Source organism: Euprymna scolopes, chromosome 14 (genome assembly GCF_053919585.1).
Source record: "Euprymna scolopes isolate OS-2025 chromosome 14, ASM5391958v1, whole genome shotgun sequence".
Lineage (NCBI taxonomy): Eukaryota > Metazoa > Mollusca > Cephalopoda > Sepiida > Sepiolidae > Euprymna > Euprymna scolopes.
In genome coordinates this window covers 159,880,330-159,893,283 of record NC_136495.1, presented here as the reverse complement: position 1 = coordinate 159,893,283, position 12,954 = coordinate 159,880,330, and the positions used below count along the sequence as shown (strand labels likewise).

The 12,954-nt window shown below is 40.1% G+C and overlaps 1 protein-coding gene across 1 annotated transcript; it reads left to right on the top strand.

Annotated features, from left to right (window-relative positions):
* The first annotated feature begins 803 nt into the window (after nucleotides 1–803).
* On the top strand, nucleotides 804–2,222 carry LOC145292829 (uncharacterized). Its single transcript, XM_080138871.1, has one exon. The coding sequence runs from the start codon at nucleotides 804–806 to the stop codon at nucleotides 2,220–2,222; it is 1,419 nt and encodes a 472-aa protein (XP_079994997.1).
* Nucleotides 2,223–12,954: the final 10,732 nt, after the last annotated feature.

Genomic DNA, 12,954 nt, shown 5'->3' with positions numbered 1-12,954 from the left:
GGCGTACTGGCGTGCCAAAAGAAGAATCACTCGGTAATATACAGCTATCTCCCTCAGCAAAATGACGACGATTGCAAGGGTGCCACGTTTAATACTGTCAATCGGGAAAATACATAATTATTGCATTAGTGGTAGATTATTTTTATTTTGCTTCCAAACCAAAAGTTCCTCTTTTGGAGACAACATAGAACCTTAATTTGAACCTCGTGTAAATAAGCACATTAAATTTTTACATGATTTTCGGTGCTTCTATATTATAATAACGAAAGAATATTGAATTCCAAGCGATACAAATGGTACCTACGTAATCATTAATCTTTAAAAATAAATAAATAAATAAAAACGGCAGTTGCAATGCATGACAGGGAGCACAACACAACCAATATTTTACTTTTGCTTTCACTTAAGGGCGACAGGGGGCAATTCTCGGTCAAAGAACATGGCAAAAAAATAAATAAATAAAAATAAATAAATAACAAAAAATGTTTGCATAACACCAAAACATTTATTATATAAAAATGTATACAAATGCAATTTGAAAAAAATATATATTGTAATATATGGCGATACGGAGTTATTCCCCCTTCACCAATAACTTTAATCGTGTTGACTTAGCGTGTATTATCTCCCCCTTGTCTATACGCTCTTCAGTAGAGAACTATATTCTAAAGAAAACAGTCCTGTATATATTTTATCGTGTATTAAAGCCTTCCGTTTTTAAGGTTATTTCTGTCTTTTTCTCTACTCACTTCAATTTAATACACGATAAAATATTAAATATATATAACTATGAAAGCACGAAGATGGACAAATTCTTAAAACCTGACAAACTGGATACACTTCCTAACAGCGCTTCCTCTACGAAAATATTCAACCACTGGTATCGGACTTTTTCGGCTTTGATGAGGAGAACTGAAATACGGGATGATATCGATAAACTAGACCTGCTGATTACTTACATTTCCTCGGATGTCTATGAATACGTAGTGGAACAACAAACCTACGAGGCAGCAATCAATCAACTCAGGGAATTATACGTTAAACCCATCAATGAAATTTTCGCCAGACACGTGCTGTCAACTCGCGCACAAAAAGAGGGAGAATTCATTGACGAGTACGTACAAGAATTACGACTTCTATCAAAAGAATGTTTTTTTAAAGCAGTTGACGTGGCACAAAACCGGGATGATAGTGTAAGAGACGCTTTTATTACCGGTCTACGATCGAAGATCATCAGGCAACGGTTATTGGAAAACAGGACTCTCGACCTAGATACCGCCATTGACCAAGCTAGGGCACTCGACACAGCTCAGAAAAACTGTGAATCTTATTCGCGCTATTTTCCACCAGTCAGTGCTTCTACAACCGAGAATGGGAACGTTTCAACGATGGAAAATTGTGCCACGCTCCCCAACAAAAAATCACGGTGTTATTTCTGCAACGGACCACGTCACGATCGCCAATTCTGCCCAGCTAAGGAAAGTATGTGTCGCCGATGTAACAAAATCGGCCATTATGTGAAAGTCTGTCGGTCCCTGCCAAATACAACTACTTCAGCTTCAATACATTCGTCAACTAAAACACACAGACTTGCTACTATTACAAACAACAATAAGTCCGCACCTGTAACAGTAGCTTCAGATTCAACGGCAGCTTTTTCTTGTTCCTCTTCATCAATACTAAGGCAAACCACTGTATACATAATGATTGGAAAAAATGAAGCTGCGGCATTAATGGACACCGGGAGCTCTGGATCTTTTATTTCGCTCGACTATGCGAAAAGAAATAAATTAAAAATAAAACCTGCTTCAGGATCCGTTTCCATGGCCTCTTCGCCACTGAACGCTCCAGTAAAAGAACTTTGCTCAGTCAACCTCAACTTGCTAGGTGAGTCTTACCCAAATACTCCTCTCTCTGTACTACCAAATCTTTGCAGTGATGTCATTCTTGGTCAGGATTTCATGAGACAACATTCTGGAGTCTTGTTTGGTTTCGGTGGTCCTAGGAAACATCTTGTCGTGTCTAACCCTACTGCATGCAGCGTACCATCAGCTTCAGTAGAGAGTCCCCCACTTTTTTCAAACCTTGCACCTAACTGCAAACCCATTGCTACTATATCTAGGAGATTCGGAGGCAATGAAAGAAACTTTATCGAATCCGAAATAAATACTATACTTCAGGAGGGAGTAATTGAAGAGAGTACATCTCCGTGGAGAACTTAAGTTCTTATTGTCTCAAATGAACGACAAAGAAAAAGACTGGTGGTTGATTACAGCCAAACAATCAATAGATTTACAAAACTAGATGCTTACCCCTTACCTAGAATGGATGACTTGGTGTGGGAAATCTCCCAATATAAACTATACACACCACTAGACTTAAAAAGCGCCTATCACCAGATACCTATTCGGGAGGAAGAAAAACCGTATACAGCTTTTGAAGCTAACGGGAAATTATACCAATTTTGTAGAGTACCATTTGGAGTCACGAATGGAGTGGCCTGCTTCCAAAGAACCACAGATTATCTAGTAAAACAAAACGGCCTCCTTGGTACCTATGTGTACATAGACAACATAGTAGTGGTAGGAATGACCCAGCAGGAACATGATAAGAACCTCACGAAATTCAGGGAGGTAGCTCGGCTACACAACCTGACCTTCAATGAAAATAAATCTGTTATATCAACAGAATCTATTGATTTTTTGGGCTACACTATATCTCAGGGTAAAATAAAACTCGACGCAGAAAGACTACGGCCACTGAAAGAAATGCCAACCCCAAGAGATAAAGCGGCACTACGGTGAGTTGTCGGGTTGTTTTCATACTACTCTCAGTGGATTCCCAAATTTTCAGACAAGATCAGACCCTTGATTATAGCCGACTCCTTCCCCCTGAAGCAAAATGCCGTGAAGGCATTCAAGGACCTCAAAGAAGAGATCAAGGGTACCTTACTACACTCCATCGATGAGAATATCCCACTGGTAGTGGAAACAGACGCCTCTGATACAGCTGTTGTGGCTACATTGAACCAAGCCGGTCGTCCTGTGGCTTTCTTCTCACATACACTAACACCCACTGAGCGTAAACACGCCTCAGTCGAGAAAGAGGCTTGCGCCATAGTCGAAGCTGTCAAAAAATGGTCCCAGTATTTATCTGCTCGACATTTTACAATTGTCACCGACCAACAAGCAGTGCATTACATGTTCCACTCAGAGAGACTAGGTAAAATTAAAAACAATAAGATCCAAAGATGGAGGATGGAGCTGGGGTGTTATGACTACAACATAATGTACTACCCAGGCAAGAATAACATTCCTGCTGACACACTATTAAGAACACATTGTGGAGCTGTCGTTAGCAGAGAAAAACTATTCGACCTGCATACTCGACTCTGTCATCCAGGCATCACCAGACTAACTCATTTCATAAAAATTAGAAAGCTGCCATACTCGATAGAAGAGGTTAAAAAGGTATGTGCTGAGTGTCCTGTATGTGCCCGTTGGAAACCTCGTTTCCACATACCAGACGCAGCGAAACTAATTAAGGCCACACAACCAATGGAACGACTCAGCATGGACTTCAAAGGACCCTTACCTTCCAACTCCAAAAATCGATATATGTTGGTAGTGGTCGACGAATATTCGCGCTTACCATTCGTCTTCGCTTGTCCAAATATGACAACAGATGTGATGATTAAGTGTATTAACCAGTTATTCACCATTTTTGGAATGCCCTCATATATCCACACCGATCGCGGGTCTTCATTTGCGTCAAAGGAACTCCGGGAATACCTTACCGGTTTAGGCATAGCAACCAGTCGAATGACTCCATATAACCCTCAAGGGAATGGACAATGTGAACGCTACAACGGCATTGTCTGGAAACACGTACAACTGGCACTAGCCTCTAGAAACCTCCCAGAAGCTCAACGGGAAACCATACTCCCAGAAGTACTACACGCAATCAGATCTTTGCTCTGCACTGCAACTAACGCAACCCCTCATGAGAGACTATTTTCTTATCAACGACGTTCACCAAGTGCACACTCCTTACCTTCCTGGCTCACTACACCGGGCCCGGTACTTTTATGTCGTCATGTTCGTACCAGTAAGTATGAACCCCTTGTAGAAGAGGTGCATTTAGTAGAAGCGAACCCACAATATGCACATGTGCGTTTTCCTGACAGAAGGGAATCGACAGTTTTCATGAGTGACTTGGCTCCAGTTGGTGACTTATCCTTAAGAAAAGACACAACCACCACCAGAAATGAGGAAATCACACCTACACCGACACCGACACTAACTGAAGGACCAAACATGGAAGATGACCCGGCAGAGATGAGCATGATGGATGGTGAGAGCATCCTGCATTAACCCAGGAACCTGAAAAGTTGAGACGGTCTACACGAGAGCGTCGCAAACCAGTACGATACGACGAACTCTAAATCTTTTAAGGATGGGAGAATGTAATATATGGCGATACGGAGTTATTCCCCCTTCACCAATAACTTTAATCGTGTTGACTTAGCGTGTATTATCTCCCCCTTTTCTATACGCTATTCAGTAGAGAACTATATTCTAAAGAAAACAGTCCTGTATATATTTTATTGTGTATTAAAGCCTTCCGTTTTTAAGGTTATTTCTGTCTTTTTCTCTACTCACTTCATATATATATATATATATATATATATTCGATTAAAGTGAATGTTTAATAATTATTTTATTTCAATGATTGATTTTTTAAAATTTTCTCACATACTTTAATTTAAAAATAATTAAAATATGTAAGAAATTCCACGCACAACCGCCATCTTTCCTTTAGGCCGGCCATACAGCTATAGTAGCCGGTCTGTGGTTGGTTTAAATTTGAATATGTTAGGTGATTTGACTTGGCGCCTTTTTTGTATTCATGCATTTATTTTTCAGTCTAAGAAAAAACACAGAATGGGATAGACTCAACCCAGCAGCTTCTATGTCGAGAGAGCTAAGATAATTCCTTCATGGACACCAAACAGTCGGTGAACGAAGGACACAATTCTACAAGCAGAGACAACTTATTTGCTTAACCTATTCAAATCAAGGAGGACATTCTACTACTGTTTGGCATGTTATTATCCAATTATCGGAACTTATCTTATTTCTTCTTGAGTCCCACGGGGCTCACATTATGCCTGAATATAGGCGCCATCATTCCCGCCATGTTCTCCATGATCATCATGGATCTTTCCAAAGGAACAAGGAACTAACATTCCAACAATAGGAATTCGAACTAAAGGCCACCGTTTTGCAAAAGGACTATACCAGAACCAAAGAACTTTCATTGCAGTTACTTGTGAATAAATTTTGAGTTTAAAGGTATGGCTTTTGTTTGTGGAATTCATTTTCTTCTGCAGGGAGGGAATTGAGTGTGTAGGAAAGAAATTTCTTAAAAGTAAAATTGATTTTTTTGCCGAACATTTTAACGAAAATTCACTGTAAGAAAAAAACTATTTCCTTAGAGTGACAATCTTACTATAATTCAAAAATGTTTTATTAAACATTTATTTGTGAAATAGGAGCTATCGCCGTTGGTAAAAACGAAAATTATGGCCGGTAAATTTTTAGTTTACCTACCCCTCGGCATTCACCTTTAATTTGTTTACTTAGATAGGTTTTCGGGTTGGCTGAGGAGGAATATCGCATTTATTTTTGGCACAAACCCGCAGTTATCCATATTTGAAGACATTCAGTATCCAACGTAATCTCTATCATTTTTAATGGCGGCCATCTTGTTTTCCAATAACGAAAAAAAAGCCCCAAAAGGCTAAATATGCCACATGTAACTGGAATCCACTCTTCCCCACCACCGGCATTTTCGCAAAAAAAAAAAAAAGAAGGTTTACTGGAGGGGGGGAAGGGGCAAATTCCAGGAAATCTTGAGCAAAAGGAAAGAACGTAAAGATAAGACCACAAATCAAAAACAATATTTAGAATAATATTTATTAAAATAAATTAAAAAGGTAAATATTACCTTTCACTACAACAGAACACCGACCACTAATTTAAAAAAAGATTTTTTTATGGATATTCGATGTTGCTGGCCACAAATCTGATGATCAAATCCGTCGCAAATTTACGTTTTGCATGGTATTAATCCCTTTTAATTGATCTAAAAAAAAAATAATTAAGTTTCCACGAGGGGTTTACAAAAGCATATTTTATGTTTTTCGTTTTTTTGGGTGGGTGGGGGGGGAGAGAGGGTATTCAATTATAGAACTTGTGTAGTTTAACAGGTGCTTCTGCAGTTTAATTAACCATGTTTTCATAAGTAACATGCCAACATTTACCGAGTAGAATACTGTTTAACATTTCATAGAAATTCCGTGTTTACATTTGAGAGAGGAGGTGGAGGTGGGAGCGGATGTGTTGTTGCCCCCGCCCCTCCACCGCCTTAGTTAGTGGTCGGCGTTCTGTTGTAGTGAAAGGTAATATTTACCTTTTAATTTATTTTAATAAATATTATTCGAAATACTGTTTTTAATTGTTGTTTACGTTCTTTCGTTTCGATCAAGATTTCTTGGAATTTGCTCCTTTCTCCCTCAAATAAATCTTTCTTTTTTTTTTTTTGCGCAAACGCTGGTGGTGGGGAAGAGGGGACTCCAGTTATATGTGGCATATTTGGCCTTTTTTCGTTATTGGAAAACAAGATGGCCACCATTAAAAATGATAAAGATTACGTTGGTGTTGCATGAGGGACTGAACAAGAGTTTTCACCGGCTGGAGTTACGCCCCCTTACCGGTGTCGGTGTACTCATGTTTGTCAGATGTAAATAAAGACGCCATTTATATAGGAGCTGATCGGTCGTATGTCTTATTCAATCTATTGACATCCTCGATAATGACACATGGTGGCCGCGAGTGGGATAAAAATATGTCTAAGTAAGATGTACAAAAGGATAAGAAGCGGAAAGTTATTTGCAGAAACAGATAAGTAACTTTATTGTTCTTGTTTAAAATTGTAATTCGTACGTACGTCACGTGGAAAAAAAAATGTCGGATGGAAGCATGGAAGAAACAAACAGACCAGTGGCTGGCATAAGACCACCAGCGCCCTTATGTATGGAATATAATTTATCGGCGAACTGGAAGTTGTTTAAACTGAAATGGCATAACTACGCCATTATTACGTGTTTGATGAGACAGTCATTACAATATCAAACGGCACTTTTGCTTCACACGTTGGGAGATGACGCATTGAAAGTTTACTACGGATTTCAATTTCTAACACCTGAGGATGAAAGAACACCCACCGAAATTATTCAGGCATTCGATAAATACGCTATAGGGGAAACGAATGAAACCTACGAGCATTACGTATTTCATTCTAGAAAGCAAGGAGGATCAGAGACTGTGGAATCCTTTATTACAGCACTACAGACGTTAGTAAAAACGTGCAATTTTTGGTGACAATTCCATTTCATCAATACTCAGAGATCAGGTAGTGCTGGGAATACACAACCCCCAGACACAAGCTGAATTATTGAAAATAAGACAGACTTACAAAAATGTATTGACATTTGTAAGCTGTCTGAAAATGCCACGGTCCAGTCCAGAATACTAAGGCTTGAAGGAGTGAATAAGGTTGATTTTAAACTGAGGAGAAAGACATCGGCACAAACTGACAGAGATTGCTGGGCGTGTGCACTGCAGCATGGTCCGAGAAAAGAGTTATGTCCTGCATTTGGCAAGACCTGTTATCAATGTAATGGGAAAAACCACTTTGCCGCGAAATGCAAAGTATCAAGGAAAAAGAAGGTGCAGGCTGTCAAAACCCAATATGAGGACCAGGTAAACGACAGTAGTAGTTCAGACTATGGGCAGGTAGACAACATAATGATTAAGGAAAAGGTGAATGCTGTGAGTCAAGAGGTGATAAAGGCGGAAATGATGGTGAAAGGAAAACCAATTGCTTTTCAGCTTGATAGTGGAGCGTCCGTGAACATATTGAATGTGAAACACGTGATTGGAAAAACACTAGAACATTCAAATAAGACCCTTGTCATGTGGAATGGAGCAGAAGTGAAGCCGTTAGGAGAGTGTCGAGTTAAAATGATAACCCCAAAACTGGACAGAAATATGCAGTTAAGTTTGTCATTGTGAAAGAGGATTTCCATCCCTTACTGGGAGCAAATGCAATCCAGAAAATGGAACTCGTCACAATCAATAACGACAACTTCAAAATGGTCGCCAAAGTTTCCCAAATGAATGAATCCAGCACCCAGTACTCGGACAGCATTATCAATGACTTCAGAGATGTATTCAGAGAAGAATTGGGTCAATTACCAGGAGAGGTACATTTGCAGGTGGATCCAGGAGTGACACCAAATGTTGCAGCAACACGGAGAATACCAGTGGCAGTAAAGACAAGCTAAAAGTCGAGTTGGAAAAACTGGTTAAGAAGAATGTTATTGAACCAGTGGGCGACCCAACACCATGGGTAAGTGCGTTAGCACTGGTAACTAAGAAAAATGGAAGCTTGCGGATATGTATAGACCCAAGACCACTGAATAAGGCTCTGAAGAGGGAACATTTTCAGTTACCTACACTGGACGATTTACTACCAGAACTGGCTGACAGCAAGGTATTTTCTACCCTAGATCTACAAGATGGATTCTGGCATGTAAAATTAGACGAAGTCAGCAGTCGCTTAATAACATTTGCTACACGATACGGTAGGTTCCGGTGGAAGGTTTTACCTTTCGGTATTTCTCCAGCTCCAGAGATATTTCAAAAGACCCTTTTTAACAATGTGTCCGATTTGGAGGGGGTGGTTAACAAAGCGGATGATCTTCTGGTGATTGGGAAGGGTAAAACGATGGAAGAAGCAACAATTGATCATGACCTAAAACTCAGGAAACTGTTGCAGAGATGTCGTGATCGCGGGATGCGATTGAATGCTGGAAAATTGAACTTACGACAAACGTCTATATCTTTCCTGGGACACATAATAACCAGTGATGGTTCACTTCCTGATCCTGGGAAGGTAAGAGCCATAAAAGAGATGCCGTGTCCAATAGATGTGAAAGGAGTGCAACGATTGGTTGGATTCATGAATTACCTGGCAAAATTTCTACCACACATATCTGATATGATGGCCCCAATTCGAAATTTAGTGAAGGCAGATGTGCCATGGACATGGTCCCAAATCCATGAAGAGGCTTTTGGGAAAATTAAAGAGTTAGTGAGTGAGGCACCAGTGTTGAGGTACTATGACCCCAACAAATCTTTGGTCATCCAGTGCGATGCAAGTGAGAAGGGCATGGGGGCTGCACTACTACAAGAAAGTCAACCCCTAACCTATACCAGCCGTGCACTGACCGACACAGAAACTCGGTATGCACAGATTGAAAAGGAACTACTAGCAGTAGTCTACGCATGTGAACGGTTTCATCAATATACGTTTGGTCGACAGATAACAGTGCTAACCGATCATAAGCCACTGGAGGCGATTATGAAAAAAGAATTGGTGAAATGCCCAAAACGACTTCAAAACATGCTGATGCGACTACAGGCTTACGATGCTACAGTTCTGTACCATCCAGGTAAGAAAATGTTCCTTGCAGACACGCTATCAAGAGCATACATTTATGCATTGAGCAGTGAAGATATGGACGATGAAGATGATGTCAAGGAAGCAGAATATATTCCTGTAACAGAGAGAAGGCTGCTTGAACTGCGCTCAGCCACGAAGGAAGACAGAAGCATGCAGCAGTTACAACAAGTAATTCTGGAAGGATGGCCAGAAGAAAAAATACATCTTGACCCAGAGGTGAGACCATATTTTAACATGCGGAATGAAATGACGGTGCAAGATGGTTTAATTTTCAGAGGAAACCGGGTAGTGGTTCCACTGACACAGAGGGCGGTGTTGAAAGAAAAGCTGCATTCCACACACCTGGGAGTAGAAGGATGTTGCAGAAGAGCAAGAGAATGCTTGTATTGGCCAAATATGAACAGTGACATCAAAGACTATGTGTCAAAGTGCCCCACATGTAGAAAATATGAAGTGGCCAACCCGGCAGAACCATTAATTGTCCATGAAGTTCCTGACAGACCCTGGGCGAAAGTGGGAGTAGATCTCTTTAAGTTTGCAGATAGAGACTATCTGTGCACAGTTGTTTATATGAGCAACTTCTGGGAAATCGATCATCTTCTCAATACACAAGCAAAGACAGTGATAACTAAACTTAAACACCATTTTGCACGACATGGAATACCAGATCAGGTCGTAACTGATAATGGGCCTCAGTTTAGTAGCCAGGAATTTTCTATCTTTGCAAAAAAGTGGTGTTTTACAGATACACTTGTCAGTCCATACAATAGCAAGGCAAATGGCAAAGTGGAATCTGCGGTAAAGATGGCAAAGAACCTTTTCCAGAAAGCGATGGACGATAAGGCTGATCCATACCTAGCAATGTTGGATCACAGGAATACGCCAGCCAAAGGTCTCTTATCACCAGCTCAGAAGCTGATGTCAAGGAGAACAAAAACACTTCTCCCAACCAGGGAGGATTTACTCAAGCCAGAATTGCCCAAAAATCTGAGAAAATCAGTGAAGCAAGACCGCAGGAGGTAAGAACATGCTTTCAACCACAAAGTAAAACCACTTAAACCATTGTATCCTCGAGATGTAGTACGGATGAAACCACACATAAATGGTCAAAAAGAGTGGAGGAAAGCTGTTGTATGGAGGAGACTGGATGAGCGATCATACCATGTAAAAGTGGATGGGGACTTATATCGACGGAATAGAGTAGATTTGAAGAAAACTGCAGAGACACCCCCACTCACATCAGGAATACACCAGCCATATGAAGTGCAGAGCGAGTTACCCAAGAATACAGGGCAGAGTACAGAAGAGATATGTAACTCAGAACCACCTCAATATGAAGGTGAAATAAGAGAAAACCTCAACCCGACCCCATCCCCAACAAAACCAAGTCTGAAAAGGTTGCGGACAACACGGTCAGGGAGAATAATAAGAGATCCTGTGAGATTCAAGGATTTCACAACATAAGTGAAAGGGCAGAATAATCCCTGTTAGGTAGGAGGGTAGTCAGCCCAAGGAATGCCTAAATCACTGTGTTTTGTAGAGTGTTTTAATTCTTATCAGACTTTTTGTTGTGTTTGTTTTGTTTGTCTTTATCTTCTGTTTTTATTATTGAGAAAAGGGAAGATGTTGCATGAGGGACTGAACAAGAGTTTTCACCGGCTGGAGTTACGCCCCCTTACCGGTGTACTCATGTTTGTCAGATGTAAATAAAGACGCCTTTTATGTAGAAGCTGATCGGTCGTTGTCTTATTCAATCTATTGACATCCTCGATAATGACACAGTTGGATACTGAATGTCTTCAAATACGGATAACTGCATGTTTGCGCAAAAAATAAATGCGATATTCATCCTCACTGTACCCGAAAACGTAAAAGTCGACAAATTAAAGGTGAATGCCGAGGGGTCGGTAAACAAAAAATTTACCAAAAATTGTTTGTTTTGCAGTTTAAAAAATTAAATGAAATGAAATATTCGACTTCCTTCGATAGAAATAAACTTTGAAAACAGTTTTTTGTGTCCGAGATGGGTATATTTGCTGATGATACAACGCTCTATATCATGCATGAGGGAAGACAATGGCTGAATCCTTAGAAAATGACCTACACACTGTAGATAGATGGCAATATTTAACACTTACACTGAGCCTCTCCAACCACCGATATGACAAATATTTCCTACCTGAGAATTCTTGCTTTAAACTCCTCGGCTTAACATTGGCAAAAATATGTACTGAAATAAATACATTGTGGACATTGCAGAGGCTGCTGCAAGGAAGCTGGGCTCTCTCTACTGTGTTAGAAGACTACTCACACCTGAGAGTATCCTGTACCTCGACAAAGCCACCATTCACCCATGCATGAGGTATTGTTACTTCATCTGGGCTGGTGCATCTACCAGTCTCTTCTTCTTGGATAGGGTTCGAAAAGTGATCTCAAATCTAATAGGTACCACTTTGTCAACTAGGTTCCAACCCGCCCTATCGCCGCAATCTTGCATCCATGTGCCTGTTTTACAAGTATTTTAATGGAGTTTGCTTGGATGAACTCATTGCACGAGTGCCCCTTCGACGTACATATCCCTGACAAACCTGCTCAGCAGCAAAATCACACCCCTTTACTGTTAAGGTCCCTAAATGCCAAAAAGCTTTTTACTTTAATAGCTTCTTCCCTAGAACAGCTAAACTTTAGAATTCCTTTCCTACTACTACCTGCTTCCCTGACTGTACTGATACGCAGGTTCTTTGGCCCTGGGCTATTATGAAAGCAAACAAGCCAACATGTCTATATCTACATACGGTACACACACACAAGCTCATCCTACAGTTGTCTAATCTTTCATAATGCACACTTAAACCACTAACATGGTTATCTCCACACAGAAACTATTTCAATGACTAACCCCTTTTCTATATAACCCACTTGCTTATTCTTACTAATGAAGATAACCAATAAAGCTGCTTTTAAATGTTGGAATGAGATTTCATGTCTTTCCCTTACTAAATTACCAACTCCCAACATGATGGCGAACCTACGTTTATTGACATCATCTTTACAGATGTCTACAGGGCTGGCATCAGTAGATATCTCAGTGTGTTTCTTCCATTTAAAGTAGACGATTGAACATTTTTTGCTGTATTCCTCCTTGGCATTTTTAGACATTTAGTGTGACGTGTTTTATTTTATTTTTATTACTTCATGTCTTTCTTAGGTAAGGATTGAATAGTTTTTACGATTAGGTAACCTGAGGATGGTCTTATTTTATTCCACTCAAAGTAGGCGAGTTAACATGCTTTGCTCAAGACTTCCTTGACATTTTAAATAGCGTTCAGATGTCAGCCATCTTGAAAAAAGCTTCTGACTTCT

Excerpts from the sequence above, each read along its gene's own strand:
- LOC145292829 (XM_080138871.1), top strand. The coding sequence starts at position 804 with ATGGACAAATTCTTAAAACCTGACAAACTGGATACACTTCCTAACAGC.